The sequence below is a fragment of the Mirounga leonina genome, unplaced genomic scaffold (genome assembly GCF_011800145.1).
Source record: "Mirounga leonina isolate KUSES-001 unplaced genomic scaffold, KU_Mleo_1.0 Mir_53, whole genome shotgun sequence".
Taxonomy (NCBI): Eukaryota; Metazoa; Chordata; class Mammalia; order Carnivora; family Phocidae; genus Mirounga; species Mirounga leonina.
In genome coordinates this window covers 3,225,180-3,244,481 of record NW_023270807.1, presented here as the reverse complement: position 1 = coordinate 3,244,481, position 19,302 = coordinate 3,225,180, and the positions used below count along the sequence as shown (strand labels likewise).

The window sequence follows — 19,302 nt, the reverse complement described above, 5'->3', positions numbered from 1 at the left end:
CAGGGTGGAGAGGTGCCCCTGTTGGGAACAGACAACTTATACAAGATGTGTGAGTTGTCTGTTCTAAAACGGTAAAAAGCAGTAACTTCTGGAAAGGGCAGTAGCGTGGACACAATGCACACTTCATTCTTGTAGTGAAGCTGGACTAATACGTGGTAAAGCTCATGCTCTGAGAACACACAACCGAAAAGTAGAAAGAACTCAAGTATATGTGAAACTTCTGAGAAAGATGATGTAAGGGCTTGATAACAGAGACACATGTTCCTTTAATCTCTTGGAATGAATTAGAATCTCAAACCATTTACTGGGGTACTACTGCCCAATACAAGCTCTCATGATCTAAGTACATACTCCAGTAGAGAGCAAAACACACTCATGCATGGGGGCAGATGAGTGCATGTACACACACACACACACACACACGCCCCTCATCCCGAAAGTCAGCACAAAAGGGCACACATGCTTACAAACATACCCAGGGCAAAGTACAGATTGATGGAAGGCAAGTGGCAGAGGCTCCCAAGAGGGCAGATAATTACAATCAAAGCATCAACTCACAGACTCTGAGGAGATTTTCTTCAAAAGATCAGCCCCTGGGGTTCCAACGAGTCTTAAAATGAGCTTCAACTGATCAATATCTAATGGTGGACTATAAAGGAAAATGTTGGGACAAAATAAAAATAAAAAACAAACAACAAACAAAACAAAACAAATACCCCAATAACAAAAATTTAAAACCCCAAACCAGGCCAAAATGGTGAATTCATCTAGATCAAGGCTTCTGCAGGATGGTCACTCCAAGTAGAACATGCTCCACCTGTACAAAGACTCAGAATGCTGCCACACACATATTCGATTTATATTCACTTTGTGTATCTGTCAACATCACTTATCAGTAAAGCGAAGTGACTTTAACTGGGTACTTAGCTGCCAAAAACAGCAGGTGAAAACACAAAAGCTTCACTCAGTCCACACTGACCTCCTCACCTTCCACCAAAGCATCAGTAGTCAGTTAAGCAAAGAGCACTGGCAAGCAGAGTGCTACAAACAAGAAAAAAGCAGCAGAGCATAGGAGCAAGGGCTAGCCAAGGCCACCTGTGAATATTCCCCGAAGGCTAACTAAGGAGCTTGTAATAGGACAGGAGGCTTCGACTATCCCAGAGCCTAACCACTTGAGCGAGCCCTCTAGAAATCCTCTCCCTCTGCGCGGCTGCAGCAGGCAGAGATGAGCGGTGAGTGACAGTCGGCCAGCAGAGGGCCCCACTCCCCCACTGCAATGGCATGTTCTTCCAGCGCGCCATAACGAAGCAGAACACCACCTCACAAGTGCAGTGACAAACCTCACACATCCCAGAGGCTCTCAACAATAGGCTACAATGTCCAAACCATTATTCTGGTAGCCAGCTCTTCCATGCACACTCAGAATGTACGTGCATGTATTAACCAGAAGCCAAAAACTTTTCATTTGTTCTTACTGCCATTAGCCTTGCCTAAAAAGGAAGTTAAAAGGGGAGAGAAAAAAAATCACATAAAATAGCTTTTAATATTCTCTATGAAAATGTTAGTAGTTTATCTCCATGTCTATACTGACATTCAGGGAAAAAGGAGGGCAGGAGGACTGTCTTCTGATGCCCGTCACAAATCCTGTCAGGTTTTTCGCCTATTAGGTCCTTCTCAACTTCAGGTCTCAGCTTAAACTTCACTTCCTCAGACAGGCCTCCCCCAACACTCTAAATAAGGAAGCCCCCTCTTCCCTGTATTCTCTACCTCCACACAATGCTTGCAAACATCAAAGTGCTTATCACAATCTAGAGTTACTTTGTTTGCTTTCTGTCACCTCTACGGATCTGTAGCTCCATGAGGGCAGAGGCCACCTTGACTGTGTGTGCCACCTCTCCCCAGCGCTTAGCCTGCCATCTGCTACATGGTGGGCACTCAAAACACTTGAGGAGAAGGTGGAGCAGGATGGAAAGGGGGATGAAAGAAAGGATTTCTGCTTATGATTACACATATAAAGGTAATATGGTGTAAATTAAAAATAATAGCCTCTGCAAACCACAGTTGCCTAAGTTACAGGAATTACTTATGCAATATCACTGGCATCTTGCCCTGTTCTTTTTTTTCCCCCAGATATGAAATTGACTTAAATGGAAGAAAATTCTAGACGGGAGTCAGCAAACCCCAGCCTGCTGCCTGTTTTGAAAATAAAGTTTTATGGGAACACAGCCATGCCCGTTCGTTCATGTGCTGCTTTCACCCCACACAGCAGAATTGAGTAGTTACAATAGAAACCGTAGGGTTTTTAAGAAAAAGTTTGCCAAACCCCATCCTAGACCCGAACAACTTGTGTTCTATAGAAACCATGAGAGACTACAGACTCTGAGAAACAAACTGAGAGTTCTAGAGGGGAGGGGGGTGGGAGGATGGGTTAGCCTGGTGATGGATATTAAAGAGGGCACGTTCTGCATGGAGCACTGGGTGTTATACGCAAACAATGAATCATGGAACACTACATCAAAAACTAATGATGTAATGTATGGCGATTAACATAACATAATAAAATTTAAAAAAAAAATAGAAAACAAGGGTAAATTAGAAACAAGCCCACTCACAGAAATTATTTTTTTGTAGAGAAGTAGAGAATTTTACCATCTGCAAACAGCAAGAATCAATGTGTTCTGGAGGTTAAAATTTCAATACTGACTCTTAGTTCAAAGTGCTGACAAGAAAAAAAATCTAAAGCATGCATTAATGGGGACAGACTGGGGAGGGTGTATGATTACAGTCTTGCTCTAAAATAATCAAATTAACTATACAACAGTAGAATTTAGTACAGGATCCCCTCTGCCCATTCAAAATGATTCCATTTACAAGTATTAAGTCCCCTCACATTCTTCAGGAACAAATTTAAGTGGGTAGCTATCCCACACCACAAATGAAGACCGACTACTTCAACTCTCAAACATGTAGTTTTACAATGTATGCATTAAAACTAGTCTCTAGAAATAAAGCTGTTGAGATTGGTACTCTCATTTAAGAGACTCCTGACTACTGAAATGAAGAGTCAAGTTTTACACCCCCTCCAGGGATGACAGAGACTCTGGACTGAGTTTCTTTACTGCCCTAACTTCACTTCAACACACCTGAAGAGTATGCCACCCCCACTACTCACAGTCCTCACTACAGCAATGAGTTGGGGGACCCCGTGTCTCTCTCCTGCTTCTGCCAGTATGAAACAATTACAGGTCTGAAGAATAAAGTCCCAATTCCTCAGCCCCTCAAGGCCCTCCCTGCTTTGGCATCAAGCTTCCTTTCCGACTCTGCTTCAAACTATTACTCCTTGATGTACTCAATGCTTCAATGCACCCCAAATATTCTAGACACTGCTCAGTTTCCAGCTTCTTTTTTTTTTTTTTAAAGATTTTATTTATTTATTTGACAGAAAGATAGAGAGAGAGAACAAGTACGCAGAGAGGCAGGCAGAGGGAGAGGGAGAAACAGGTTCCCCGCTGAGCAGGGAGCCTGATGCGGGGCTCGATCCCAGGACCCTGGGATCATGACCCGAGCCAAAGGCAGCCGCTTAACCGACTGAGCCACCCAGGCGCCCCTCAGTTTCCAGCTTCTTATTTATCCAAGTCATAAACAGAATTACACTCCATTCCCCGCTCCTACGAAGCCTTTTCTTATTTATTTTTCAAAGTCCTACTCAAACAAGGACTCTGCCATGAAGTCTTTCTGGATATCTTAGGTTCAAAATAATCTCTACTTCTTCTCAATAACTTATTTATACCTCTATTATAGCATTTTTATCACTGTCTTATTTTATAATTAGAGAGTAGACATTTGTCCCAGTAACTCCTATAACTCACTTTCCACTGAGTATGATCATTCTGTTTTTAGGGACAGCTGCTATTTTATCTCTAGCACCTTCCACAGAGTAGTTTGATAAATACTGGTTGGCTTGAAAAGACTTGCTGTAATAGGCTTTTTAACTCAGCTCTGCCTTGCCCTCAAAAACCTATAATGACCATACTCTGTGGAAAGTCTAAATACAAAACAGTTACGAAAAGTTGTTTCATTTAATATCAGGCCTAAGAAAGTTTTTGAACACTCCATCTGAGGTGTTCACATCAAAGAGAGTGTACAAATACAGTGCCATGAGTGTGTAAGGGCTATGGACAAAAAGAATTGCTACAGCATGATAGCCAATACTTAGGAGATTAGTAAACACACAATGCAAAATAAAAATCTACTTAGTAGCTAAAAGCACTTGCATGAAGGAAGTCAAAGCATGCAGACTCTGGAAGAAATCACCACAGGTTCTCCAAGAGCTGGCAAATCCACTGAAATACAGCTCAGTCTTCCAATAGTACCAGCTACTCTAAGGCCACTACAATTTGTCCAGGCAGTTAAGGCCAGAAAGCGCTTCAAGAAGCTACATAAGCAGAGCAAAGCAAAATTTACCACATTGTGACAATTACTTATTTCCACAAGTCATCCTTCATAATTGGTTTAACTCTTTTTTCCTAGATAGAAGAAATTTTACTATTAGGTAAAAACGTGTTTTAATGGTCACAATCAAATTGTCAAAATTTAAATCCTAGATCTCCTGGTCCTTTCTAAAACAACCACCAAGGCCTAAGATTACTCTCTAGGTTCTCTGTAACAAAAGTAAAAGGGAGAACAAACAGTTAAGGAAATCAACCTAAGGGTACTAGGGTAATTACAGGGAAAATAAGAGAGGAATATTCTCTTCACTTCTAAGTGTTCTAGGCAACTCCAAGAAAGCGTCCACAGGCCAGAGAGTTGAAGATGAGGAAGAGGACCAGTGGCAGGACCTCCCTGCAGCTACTGCTACAAGTGAGCCGCAGTTTTCAATGAGACAAAACCCATACAGACAAAGCCAGAACATCAAAGTTTGGAGGTAGGAGATCCTCCTGGAGACAGGATGGACTACAAGAAGACTTAGTCTACTTTCTTCTCTTCTTGGCTGTCAAAATAGTCATTTTCACTGCCACACACAAAAATTCTTAAGGTACTCTAGGTTTGTGGACACACATGAAAATTCCAACCTTTTCTGGGAAAAAAAAATTCTATATTTTCAAGTTGGGAGAAGAAAAGGCAAATAACCTAGTGAAACATTTTTCTTCTTCAACATTAGGACACTTGCTTTTAGTGTCTAAAGTGAAATTGCTTTTTTTAAAATGAAAGAGAACAGGGGTGCCTGGGTGGTTCAGTTGGTTGAGCGCTGACTCTTGCTTTCAGCTCAGGTCATGATCTCAGGGTCTTGAGATCAAGCCCTGCATCAGGCTCTGTGCTCGGCGGGAGTCTGCTTGAGATTCTCTCTCTCCTTCTGCCCCTCCCCCACTAAAATTAATTAATTAATTAATTAATTCTAAAATGAGAGATAACAAGGGTGCCTCACTGGCTCCCTCAGCTGGTGGCGAATGCAACTCTTGATCTCAGGATTGTGAGTTTGAGCCCCATGCTGTGAGTAGAGCTTACTTTTAAAAAACTTTTTTAATTAAGAAAAATAAAATGAGAGAATATTTGAAACCAGTGACTGCAAGTGAGGGGTAGATGTGACAGGAAGGGGTACACCAGAAGTTTTTAGCTCTATTGGCATGTTTTATCTCATGATCTGGGAGCTATGAACACCAGTGTTCATTATATTATTGTCTTTTTGTAAGTATTTCATAAAATGTTTGCAAAAATCAAAAGAAGAAATGAATAAAGCAGAATTAAGAAGCAAATTTAATACACTAAGGAAATTCATACGGAGTAAGGCAGCAGCTAATGGCAAGTAGATTATAACCCATCAGCTCCGTTATCCTCTAGTTAATATCTTAAAGAGTACCACTTCTATTAAAATGAAAGAAGGAACAAAAGTTTTACACATTTAGGAAATTCATGTGATTACCTAGGAAAGGAAAACCACAGCAAGCAAATGCTGTGATCTCTGGAAGAGAAAACAGTATCTGTGGGTAACAGAGCTGTGAAACTCATTTTCTCTCCTCCTGTAGGCTACAGACTATTAAGTGTTAGTAAAACTATTTTCTAAGTGGTCCCACGTCTCAAAATCAGTTTCCAGCTTTGAAATAAGTTAGCACTAGACCGAATTTTGTAATCCCATATGAATCTGAGAATGGACTTTTCCATTTCTGCAGAAAAGGCTACTGGAATTTTGTTAGAGATTGTGTTGAATTTTTAGGTCACTTTGGGTATTACTGACATCTTAACAATGTAAAGTCTTCCTATACGTGAACACCAGATGTCTTCCCATTTATTAATAAATAAGAAATAAGTTACCACTAGACCCGAAGAGACATTCTTTATCCTCACTCTCTTCTAAATATGAAGTTCTGCTAGCCATGTCCACTTGCTATATCTAGTCAACTGGGCTTATAAGGCAGGGCTTCATTCTTTACATAAATAATACTATTTTGAGCTAGATGGAAGAAGGGTTCTACACAGTCATAAATGAAAATAGTTTCTAAACTAACAATATATAATTAGCTTTAAGACAAAAATTAGTATTTCTTCCCTTTAGGGGAACTCTAAGGATTATTAACAACCAGTACTAAAAGAATCTCTCAAGGAGGAGACTGATCACAAAAAAAGTGAGAAAAAGATAGAATAGAAACAAAACAGAGATCTAAAACTGCACTGTCCAATGTAATACCAATCACATGTGATTAATTAAATTTAAATGTCATCTAAATGAAATCTAATAAAATTTGAAATTCAATTAAAAACACTCATAAAACCATGAATATAAAGGAACTTCTCTGACGTGATACTTCCTTGACCAAATAAAGAGCATTTATGAAAAGTACACAGCTAAAATCATGGACAGTGGAGACAAACTGAAAACTTTCCCTCTAAGATAAGAAGAAAACAAGGATGCCCACTTCACCACTGCTATTCAACACTGTACTGGAAGTTCCAGCCAGAACAACTGGAAAGGGAGAAGGAAAACCATCTCTATTTGCAGATGACCCAATCCTATCTATAGAAAATACCAGAGAATCTACAAGAAACCTACTAGAGCTAATAAACAATTTGAGTAAAGATGCAGTGCACAAAATCAACAAGAATCAGCTGTGTTTCTAAACACCAACAATAAACAACCTGAAAAGGAAATTAAGAGGGGCGCCTGGGTGGCTCAGATGGTTGAACGTCTGCCTTCGGCTCAGGTCATGATCCCAGGGTCCTGGGATCGAGCCCCGCATTGGACTCCTGGCTCAGCGAGGAGCCTGCTTCTCCCTCTCCCCCTGCTCATGCCCCTGCTCATGCTCTCTCTCTCTCTGTATCTGTGTCTCAAATGAATAAATAAAATCTTAAAAAAAAAAAAAAAGAAATTAAGAAAGCAATTTCAGGGGTGCCTTGGTGGCTCAGTTGGTTAAGCATCTGCCTTCAGCTCAGGTCATGATCCCAGGGTCCTGGAATCGAGCCCCGTGTCGGGCTCCCTGCTTAGCGAGGAGTCTGTTTCTCCCTCCCCCTTCATCCCTCCACCCACTTGTGCTCTCTTTCTCTTTCTCTCAAATAAATAAATAAAATCTTTTTAAAAAAAAAAAGCGTAAAAAATAAAAAAACAAAAGGAAAAAAGAAAGCAATTTCATTTACAATCTTTTATTCTAAAAGAATAAAATACTTAGGAATAAATTTAACCATGAAGGTGAAAGATTTGTCCAGTGAAAATCATAAAACATTGCTGAAAGAAATTAAGAACTAATAAATGGGAAGACATCTGATGTTCATGGAAAGGAAGACTTTATATTGTTAAGATGTCAATAAAAAAAAAAAAAAAAAAAAAGATGACAATAATACCCAAAGTGACCTAAAAATTCAACAGGATCTCTAGCAAAAGTCCAATAGCCTTTTCTGCAGAAATGGAAAAGTCCATTCTCAAATTCATATGGGATTACAAAAGACCCTGAAGAGCCAAAACAAAAACAAAAACACTTGACAATGAGAACAAAATTGAAGGATTCACACTTCCTGAATGCAAAACTTACCATATAAAGTTTCAGGAATCAAAACAACATGTGGAAATGCTATAAGGATAGATATACAGACCAACAGAATAGAATTAGCTTTTGACAAAAGTGCCAGGCCCATTCAGTGGGGGGTAGTCTCTTCAACAAATCGTGCTGAGACCACTGGATTTCCACATGCAAAAGAATAAAGCTGGAACTCTAACCTGACATCATACACAAAACTTAACTCGAAATGGATCAAAGACCTAAATATAAGAGAAACCCATACAATTCTTAGTAGAAAACATAGTAAATCTTCTCAACCTTGAATTTGGTAATATATTCTTAGTTATGACATGAGCAACAAAAGAAAAAATAAATTGGAACTTCAAAAAATCAAAACCTTAGTACATCAAAGGACATTATCAAGAAAGTGAACAGACAGACCACAGAAGGGGAGAAAATATTTGCAAATCATGTATCTAATGAAGGTTTAATATCCAGAATACATAAAGAACTAAACTCAACAATAAAAAGACCACCCAATTAAAAGATGGGTAATGGACTTGAGCAGATATTCCTCCACAGAAGATAAACAAGTGGACAATAAACACAGGGACAGATGTTCAACATTATTGGTCATTAGGGAAATACAAATTAAAATTACGAAGAGGTACCACTTTGTACCTGCAATGATGGCTATAATTAAAAAAGGCCGGGGGAGGAGGAGGAAGGAACAAGTGTTGGTGAAGATGTGGAGAAACTGCTCATACATCATTGGTGGGCAAAAATGGTGCAACTGCTGTGGAAAATAGTTTGGTGGCTCATCAAAAAGCTAAACACAGAATTACCACATGACCCAATAATTCCACTCCTAGATATATACCACAAGGAACTGAAAGCAGAGACTCAAATAACGTATATCAATGTTCATTGTAGCACTAATCATAATTGCCAAAGGTGAAATGAACAGATGAGTACATAAACAAAATGTGGCATATACACACAATGGAATAGTATTCAGCCATAAAAAGGAATGAAGTTATGATAACATGCTACAACACGGATAAACTTTGAAAACATGGCTAACGGAAATAATCAAGAAACAAAAGAATATTGTGTGATTCCACTTATAAGAAATATCTAGAATAAGCAAATTCAGGAAACAGAAGAGAGGAAACTAGAGGCTATGGGAAAGAAGAATGGGGGAGTTATTATTCAACAGGTATGAGGTGATGAAATGTTTTGGAAATAAGATAGTGGCGATGCTTTGAGGTGATGAAAATGTTTTGGAAATAAGATAGTGGCGATGGCTGCACAACTTTGTGAATGTAATTAGTGCCCCTGGACTGTATATTTAAAAATGGTTAAAATGGTAAATTTTGTGTTAGGTATATTTTACCACAATAAGAAAAAGTTAAAATGGCAAATTTTATGTTAATACATTTTACCGCAGAGATATTTTTAATCAGTTCCCTAAGTTTCACTAGCCACATTGTAAGTGCTCAATAGCCACATGTGGCTGGTGGCTACCAACCACCACAGTGTGCAGCACAAATATAAAATATTTGCAACACCACAGAAAATTCTATTAGATAGTGCTTATCTAGAAGCTAAAGCCACCAGTTCTAAATGGAAGTTGATTAATAAATGAGGAAAACAGGGAGAAAACTGCACTCAAATAAAGAGCATGCTCTAGAGGTTGCCTCGGCATTCAGTTGCATTTAAAAATCATAAATAAGCAGTAGCTGCATGCTTTTCTGGGCAAAGGAAGAACGGTGGGGCCAGCACATTCTCCAAAGGTTTTAAGAGAAGTTCTAGTAATCAGGGGAATAGGTAACAAAATGATGGAAAGAAACTGTGACCTGAGTCATAAATAACAGTTTTGGACCTATCTTTTCTGGATCTTGGTTTCCTCACATCTATTAAAAACAGGGGGTTCAATCAGAGGTTTTCTAACATCCTTCTAGGCCCCCATGTAGATAAGCCTAAATTCTTAATTTTCTGATCTCATTGGTATCTTAAAAAAAAAAAAAAATGAGGAAAGACTGCCTAACTAAATAATTTTTTTAGGATCAGCCTAAAAGGCTAAAAGTAGAAGTCAGCTGGGTTAAATTCCAGTTGTGCTTAGCACCTGCTCCACACTAGAATCAACTGGGGACTTAAAAAATATGCCAAAGCCTGTGCTTTGACCCCACCAATTGAAGTTGGGTCTCTGGTGCCCAGGCATTTGGAGTTTTTAAAAGCTCCCTAAAGTATTTTGATGAAAAATGAGAGTTAAGAACCACTATGCTAGGGCACCTGGGTGGCTCAGTTGGTTAAGCAACTGCCTTCGGCTCAGGTCATGATCCTGGAGTCCCAGGATCGAGTCCCACATCGGGCTCCCTGCTCGGTGGGGAGCCTGCTTCTCCCTCTGACCCTCCTCCCTCTCATGCTCTCTGTCTCTCATTCTCTCTGTCTCAAATAAATAAATAAAATCTTAAAAAAAAAAAAAGAACCACTATGCTAGACTATAAGTAATTGCACACTTCAGGCAAGAAAAAAAAATAATAGAAAACACTTTCCTCTTTCCTTGTCAGGCCACCAAAGCTACATCCAAACAGATGGCAACTGACAAGATGGGGGTTACATATATTACAAATACAAATCCTCTGAATTTGATTTTTACGATCCCAGGAGAATATCTGTCTCAAAAAGAGCCAAGTGAAAAGAAACGGTGTATTACTAAAATAAGAATTTTGAAATGAATTTGCATGTATTAAAAAAAAAAAAAAGCCCATGGGAAAAGGTCTAAATGCTAGGTTTTCTCTAAAGTTCATAGAAGGAAAAGAAGTACGCATAACAAGGGAAGACTTCTTCCAGGTTGAAAGTTAGCATTCTTTTATTTTTTTATTATTATTTTTTTCGAGAGAGAGTGTGTACGTGTGCAAGATCGGGGAGATGGGGGGCGGTGGGCAGAGGGAGAGGGAAAGAGAGAATCTCAAACAGGCTCCACACCCAGCATAGAGCCCAATGCAGGGCTCGATCTCACAAACCTGAGATCATGACCTGAGCTGAAATCAAGACTCAGATGCTTAACCGACTGAGCCACTCAGGTGCGCGTTAAAGTTAGCATTCTAAAAGAGTCAAGGCGGGGCGCCTGGGTGGCTCAGTTGGTTAAGCGACTGCCTTCGGCTCAGGTCATGATCCTGGAGTCCCGGATCAAGTCCCGCATCAGGATCCCTGCTCAGCAGGGAGCCTGCTTCTCCCTCTGACCCTCCCCCCTCTCATGTGCTCTCTCATTCTCTCTCTCTCAAATAAATAAATAAAATCTTTAAAAAAAATAAAAATAAAAGAGTCAAGGCATCAGGGAGTAGGCAGCTGTCTGAGATAAAACCATAGGGCACAACTGCTTTGAAACCTTTCTACCAGTAGCCTGCCAAGGGGATCCATCCTTTACTACTTGTCACAAAATTTAAATAAAACAAACAAAAATTAACCTTTAATGATTCATAGGTAGACAACAGGGTGGGAAAGTAAAGGGAAAAACTGTTTCCCAAAAGTCACTAATGAAGATGATGGCTAACATTTCCTGGCAGGCTCCAAGAACGTTCCAGATACTATCTCACTGAATTCTCACAGCCACCTTGCGAGGTATATACCATTAACATTTTATGGTTAAGGAAACCGGGAGATAGAGGTTAGAAAATGTGCTCAAAGTCACACAGCTGGGAGTAAACGAGGTAGGATCTAAACCCAGGAAGTCTGATTCCAGAGTATGTGCTCTCGACTAGTACACCCTGCTGTCTCTCTCTCTCCACCATTCTGGTTATCTATGTAGGCATAAGTGTCTGCAGCTGACTGGAGACAGACGGAGACAGATATAATAAAGGAGACGAGGGAAGAGGGGAACAGAGCAATGCAGCAGAGTAGTATGCTCAGGAAGACAGCTAAAGTATGGGACTCTGAGATATGTACCTGAAGAAAGGGGGAATTACAAATTTTCCCTAATTCTCTTAGCCTGGACTGTAATGTATATACCACATTTCTAAGACGTACACATAGGTGAATGAAGCAAAGGACAAAGGAGAAACACTAGGTATTTAAACTAAGAATCTGGCCATGAGAAGCAGAGCTCTATATCAATGCAGAAATATTCAGAGGGAAATAAACAGCTTTGCCTGAGGGGCAGAAGTTTTTCAGTTCATTAGGAAAGTACATTTCCTCTAGCAGAAGATAGTTAGAACATGTGGATAGATAACATGAACATCACAGTCACCACAGAAGTATGTCCCAAACTATAAGCAAGTAAACTGATGTTCTGGTTTATAAACTCCATGAGTTTGCTTAGGTGAGAGGCTGAAACAGCTTTTAGGTCTCTAAGCATGACAGAACACATTCATAGCATAACTGCAGCATCTTTAAAGCTCAACCAAACCCACTCCCAGGCTAGTCAGATGAATTATACAAAAATCTTCAAACCTAATTCTAGACACATAAGTCAACATTCTTTCTCACCTGAACATTTTCCCCAAGTAAAGTAATGGGAGTTCCAACAAACCACATTTTGCTGATATCATTTCTTTCTTTCTTTTTTTTCTTTTTTTTAAAGATTTTATTTATTTATTTGAGAGAGAGGGAATGAGAGAGAGCACATGAGAGGGGTTAGGGTCAGAGGGAGAAGCAGACTCCCTGCCGAGCAGGGAGCCCGATGCGGGACTGGATCCAGGGACTCCAGGATCATGACCTGAGCCAAAGGCAGTCACTTAACCAACTGAGCCACCCATGCACCTGACATTTTGCTGATATTATTTCTAAACCATGAAATGGGCATGCAGCAGACAAGAAAGGACCTAAAATAAAAGGGCTATGATAAACTATAAACTAGATAATAAATCTGGAAGTAAATTAAGATTTGGCTACACTCTAGGCTAAAAACAAAACTGCACTGCAAAAAAAAAAAGGCACACGTCAGGATGACCTTATCACTTCTTGTTTTTATTATTTGTTGTTAAACAACAAATATAAAGATAGTCAGCAGGTACATCATTATAGGGACCAAATATAATCTTTTTAACATGTAAACCAAACACAAAAGCTAAAGATACCCCTGATTTGTAAATGGTACCTTGTGCTCATTAAGTGTTGTACAAGCAGACTAAACCAGTCATTGAGATCTGGAGCTTCTCAGAAATACACTCAGGTTGCAGAACTGCTGTGAGAAGATTAATATAATAAGGGACTCACTGTAAAAAGATGATATGTGAGAGATGTAAAGAGTTCTCCAGCTTATGAGGAATTTTTCCAACTCACACAAGTAAACTGAAGGCTCTTTCTTGACAAGGCAAGATATTCATTCAGAGGGCAGACCTCATAACACATATCTTAACTATTTAAGCAAATAACTGAGAGCCTTCCCTAGAGCTAGGCAAAAGCAATATACTTCCATGGACACTGAAATACAGATAAGAAACAAGAATCCAAAACTTTTTAAAGGATACGGTCTGTACCAGGAAACAACGTTCTTCCAGTCAACAGCTCGGCCATTATGCATCCCACTGACCAAATATCAACTGGCAAAATTAAAGAGAAAAGGGCATACAATGTCACTGTCATCAAACTTGACCACAAATGAAACTATAACTAGAGGTGAAATACTCAAATTAATATATAATACATTCGAGGTTCAACAATCATACTCTTCTTTACAGAAGTAAGCTTATTAAGACCCCAGTAAAGGGCTACATAGGTGGGACATCAAAACATAGTTAAGGCAAGAGAAACAAGCTGTTCACAAAGGGGTAGAGATTCTTATTGGTAGAAATGGTAGATTCTCCAAAGTAATGTTGAGCGGTTAAAATTATGAACCCATTGTCTTCAGGTAGAGGTACTCACAGAATATGTTGGAAATCTAAATAAATAAAAACCCAACTGCTAAATCACAAAGTTTGAAAGCTGTGTATAAAAATCCCACTTTCTCTATATGAGCAACTGAAATATTTCCTGTCGACTTTAAAAGGATCACTGAGGGGGGAAAAAGATGTTTCTTCCCACTCCCATCATCTCTACTTCTGAGAATCCCAAATACACCCAACATGGTGACTAATAAGGTGCCAAATAACCAATAAAAGCAATACCTGTCTGGTTGTAATGCATCCAGTTCAGCATGATCTCAGGAGCCCGGTACCACCTGGTGGCCACATAGCCTGTCATTTCATCATCTGTATGTCGGGCCAGTCCAAAATCCAAGATCTAAGGGAGAAAAGAGAAATCAGGCACTGGACAGTCAAGCTCCTAAGACTTATAAAGCAGGAGGGGAAAAAAACTCTAGTGCCTTAGAAAAAGGAAGAATAATATAGGACTTTCATAAACATACTTCCTAGTCCATGCTTAGAACACATGATAAACACAGCAAGAACTTTAAAAAATAAAATTACAAAAAGCTAAACAAAAAATGCTACTCCTGGGGATTTATTCAAGAGCAATGGAAACATACATCCACCCAAAGGCTTGAATATGAATATTCATAGCAGCTATACACAGCCCCAAACTAGAATTGAAGCAAATGTCTATCAAGGAGAGATGGATAAACAAATTCTGGCATATTCATAAAATGAATACTACTCAGCAATAAAAAGGAATGAACTACTGTTAAACACAGATAGATTTCAAAAATATCATACGAAGCATAAGTTAGACACATACACACAAAGAGACTGTATGATTCCATTTATGTGAAATTCCAGAAAAAATAAATCTATAGTGTCAGCAAGCAGATCAGTGGCTGTCTGAAGCCAGGATTAGGGGTAGCGGAGGGGCGGTTCAAATTTCAAAATCTGATATTCCTAAGGACAGTATGAATCTTCGGATATAGTCTGCCTGGTTAGTCAAACACATAATTACACGTTGAAACAAACAATTACCAGTGTCTGTTCATCTCACCTTCAGCTCACAGTCTTCATTCACAGCTAGATTACTAGGTTTTAGGTCCTAGGAAGCAAAAGTACAGAGAAGACAGGATCAACTTCATGATACATGGTAGGTTTTCTCCCTACAGGTAATGATGAAGATCCAAACATAAAGGTAAGACTTTATCCAGCTATCAATGATCTCCATCTATAGTCACTAGCTAGTCCTAATTAGCCTTAAATAACTAAAAACTATACATCTTTTTTCTTTAATCAGTTTAAACCTAGAGCAAAGTTACAATCAATCAATATAGTTCCATGGCTAAAGTAAGTTTAGATTAGGATCTTGGCTGAATGCAGGTCCTCTCCACTTCAGTACCCCCCTCCTCCCCAAATAATTTAATCAAAATCACATTACCCTGTGAATTATGTCAGCTGAATGTATATACTGTGAAAGAGAAAAAGGTCAATTAATCATAAAGTTATCTCCAACCTCTTACAGTCATATGACACAGTTAAATATATTTTCATGAACCAGTAAGAAATGCGAGTATTAAATAATGGGATTAGGAATGAGAACAAGTAATTAATAGTAATCTGTACATTTATCATAACTATGATTTCTATACCATCAGCTCTACTCATAGAGTTGTCTTCAGGTAACAGAGCTTTCAACCCGTTTTCTGGTGGGTGCTGTGGAGCTCAATGAGGACTCAAAGCTGCTAAATGTCAAAGGTGGCTTAATTTTAAAACATTACTTACCTGCCCTTCCCACAAATAAATTGGGCTCCTTGAGGAGGTTTTTAAACTTTCAACATGACACTGACCAGGTATTAGATTATCTCAAGAAATTATTACTACTCTTTAGATGTAAGAATGACGTCCTGAGCTCTTGGACATACATACTGAAATATCTATGAGTGGAATGACATTATGCCTGGACTTGCCTTAAAATAATCCAGGGATTGGGAAATACAAAAGAAACAATATTGGCCATATGTTGGTAACTGTGGTCACTGAGTAAACATAGGGGTTCATTACATTATGATTGTACTTGTGATTTTTTGAGTGTTTGAAATTTTCCATAGGAAAGGTTTGTTGTTGTTTTTTTTCCTTCCTTTTCTTAAGCTTTGGAATGGAGAAGGAAGAATATACCTTGAGACCTCGGAGAATCTGGTAGATGAGGAACTGAACATGGTCATCCGTAAGCTTCTGACATTTCACAATGTTGTTCAGATCTGCTCCCATGAGATGGGTGACCAGATACCTAGAAATTAATGGAGAGTTACATAATGATCCAGAACCCCTATAAAAGCTCTTATCTTCATAAGACTTCTAAAAGTTTTTACGAAAAGGCCACTCCTAAATTGTAACCTACTGAATAGAAGATATTTGCAAATCTGATAAAGGGTTAGTATCCAAAATATATAAACTGATACAACTTAATACCCAAAAAACAAGTAATCCAATTAAGAAATGGGCAGAAGACATGAACAGACATTTCTCCAAACAAGACATACAGATGGCCAACAGACACATGAAAAGATGCTCAACATCATCAGAGAAATGCAAATCAAAACTACAATATCACCTTACACCTGTCAGAATGGCTACAATTAAAAACACAAGAAACAACCAATGTTGGCAAGAATGTGGAGCAAAAGGAACCCTCTGACACTGTTGGTGGAAATGCAAAATGGTGCAGCTGCTGTGGAAATGGTATGGAGGTTCCTCAAAAAATTAAAAATAGAACTACTCTACAATCCAGTAATTGCACTATTGGGTATTTATCCCAAAATACAAAAACACTAATTCAAAGGGATACATACACCTCCATGTTTACTGTAGCATTATTTACAATAGCCAAACTATGGAAGCAGCCTAAGTATCCATCGATAGATGAATGGATGAAGATGTAGTGTGTACACACACACACACACACACACACACACACACACACACACTGGAATATTACTCAGCCATTAAAATGAAATCTTGCCATTTGCAACCACATGGATGGAGCTAGAGTATAATGCTAAGCAAAATAAGTCAGTCAAAGACAAATATATTTGATCTCACTCATATGCAGAACATAAGAAAACAAATGAACAAAGGGGAGAAAAAAGAAAGAGAGACAAACCAACAAAAAGACTTTTAACTATAGAGAACAAACTGAACCATACAAACCAGACAAGAGGTGGGTGGAGTGATGGGTGAAATAGGTGATGGGGATTAAAGAGTACAGTTATCATGATGAATAAAATAAAATAAAATAAAATAGCTACCCACTAAGTACCACAGTGATCGCTAAAAACTTAATAACTACTCATGGGGGGCTCATTTTTAATACCCCTATTCTAACTTTACGACCTACCATCTATTTTTCTAAAAATTTCTATACTCGTTCCTACTTGATGTTAGTTATCTAAAGAGAAAAGAAAAGAGCAAAGATGAAAATCAGAATGAAGTATGTGTTAGTATCAGTTTTTTAAAAAGTGTTGTTCCATGAGAAATATACAGTGCTACTAAACGCACTGCTGTGATAAAGTATCTGGAATTTTTAGGGGCGCCTGGGTGGCTCAGTTGGTTAAGCGACTGCCTTTGGCTCAGGTCATGATCCTGGAGTCCTGGGATTGAGTCCCGCATCGGGCTCCCTGCTCAGCAGGGAGTCTGCTTCTCCCTCTGACCCTCCTCCCTCTCATGCTCTCTGTCTCTCATTCTCTCTGTCTCAAATAAATAAATAAAATCTTAAAAAAAAAAAAAGTATCTGGGATTTTTAAATCTATCATTCTATTTTCACCTCATTATACACAAAGTTGTAGATTCTAAAATAGTATTTTTAAATTTTCAAATTATAATTCTCCTTTTTCAGGATTCACTGGCAAAAGGATATTGTTCACTGACAATATTCCCTCATTTACTTTAAAGGAAGGAGGAACATTATCTATAAGCAAGATGGGACATTCCAGAACCTCTCCTCACAGGTGTGGTGCTGGTTATTAATCCTATGTGGTCAGATTAGGGAACAATTACATTCAAGTCCAACAGGTTCACCATAGATATTCTAGATGCAATACCTTACCCACTCATTACTGTATTACACAGCCATGGGAACATAAAAACCAGATCAGTACTAAAAAGGCTGAATTTTTAAAAAGCAGGTTAGGTTTTATCTACTGTGTAAGAATCACTACTCATTTCTGAGGCTGAATAATAATGTATACCAACTGAGCTATGAAGAATGCTGATTTCATTTCATTTCTATTTTTATTTTTTATAAATTTGGGGGGAAAGAAACCAGGCTAGTAAATTTAAATCTACTATTAACGTATTATATAAATAAATATGTGTATGACCTCTCTTCACATAGACACACACACACACTTTGTTATTACTTTCTTTCCTCAAAGAGGAATTGAAATTTTTTTCTGTTTCATAATTTCCCTGTTGGGATGATACAGCCAGTTCCCAATTTCACAAAGATCAACAGAACTTAACCTAGACGTGAAATTAAGATTTTAGCATTTCATATTTTTAAAGCTTGCACAATTATACTGCCTTGAGGAAGGGCAGACTGTAAATGTAACTTAAAGAAAAAACTGGACTTTCTGAAATGTTACATAAAGGTAGTTCTCTTTTAAGAGATGTTCCAAGTTGAACGTAACATAACCAGATGCAGTCCGTGCTTATTCTGTGCCAAGCACTGTTTATAATGCCTGCGTCTCATGGTCTCTTCCTGACAACTCTGTAAGGTTAAGTCCCATTAGCTTTCCCATTTCATCGATGAGGAAACAGAGACAGAACAAGGATATGTAACCTGCTCAAGGTTAAGAGTGGTAATATCAGGTTGAAATGAAAACTGTCTGCTCTCAAGACCATGCATGATCTTAATCACAGCACATATTGCCTCCAAATTCTTCCAGGTCACTTCAAATTTAAGTCAAGAGAATGATCTTTTCAAAAAAAGTTTTATAATTATCACAATAATCTAGAAGCAGTATCTCCAGATAATTTCCGTAGTAATTCTCAATACTTACTATCAAAGTTAACCTTTAATGAAAGAAGAAAGCTGGCAAAAACCTAGCAATATTCCATTAATCACAGTCACCGAAGTTTTCAACCCCACTGACACATAATCTGACAAATATGAAAATGTTGCCAATAACTGGTTAATATTTTGAAATATTTTGAAACTGGTTAATATTTAGACTTCTCCCAGAGGATCTAGTATAATGGTTGCCATACCCATAATTTCAATTATGACAAATTGCAAGGCTCAGGTTGAGGAAGAGAGAATCCGATTTTTATTTTATAAGTGTGTTTTGCAAATAATTACTTTTTATGACTTTGGATAGTAAAAGGATTATTTTCTCAACTTTAAAAAATAATTTTTTTTAAAAGATTTTATTTATTTATTTGAGAGAGAGAGAGAATGA

At 38.4% G+C, this 19,302-nt stretch overlaps 1 protein-coding gene across 3 annotated transcripts in view; it reads right to left on the bottom strand.

The window, feature by feature from the left end:
- MAPK14 (mitogen-activated protein kinase 14) overlaps nucleotides 1-19,302 on the bottom strand; it is a 73,926-nt gene that overhangs the window by 13,035 nt on the left and 41,589 nt on the right. For 2 of the 3 annotated variants that reach the window (XM_034991310.1, XM_034991308.1), the window contains exons 4-9: nucleotides 16,022-16,133; nucleotides 15,285-15,314; nucleotides 14,901-14,948; nucleotides 14,096-14,210; nucleotides 13,460-13,531; nucleotides 559-638 (exon numbers count right to left, since the gene is read on the bottom strand). In XM_034991310.1, the coding sequence (XP_034847201.1) occupies nucleotides 559-638; nucleotides 13,460-13,531; nucleotides 14,096-14,210; nucleotides 14,901-14,948; nucleotides 15,285-15,314; nucleotides 16,022-16,133 (457 nt within the window). The remainder of the gene's footprint in view (nucleotides 1-558; nucleotides 639-13,459; nucleotides 13,532-14,095; nucleotides 14,211-14,900; nucleotides 14,949-15,284; nucleotides 15,315-16,021; nucleotides 16,134-19,302) is intronic. The other variant, XM_034991309.1, reaches the window with a different exon arrangement.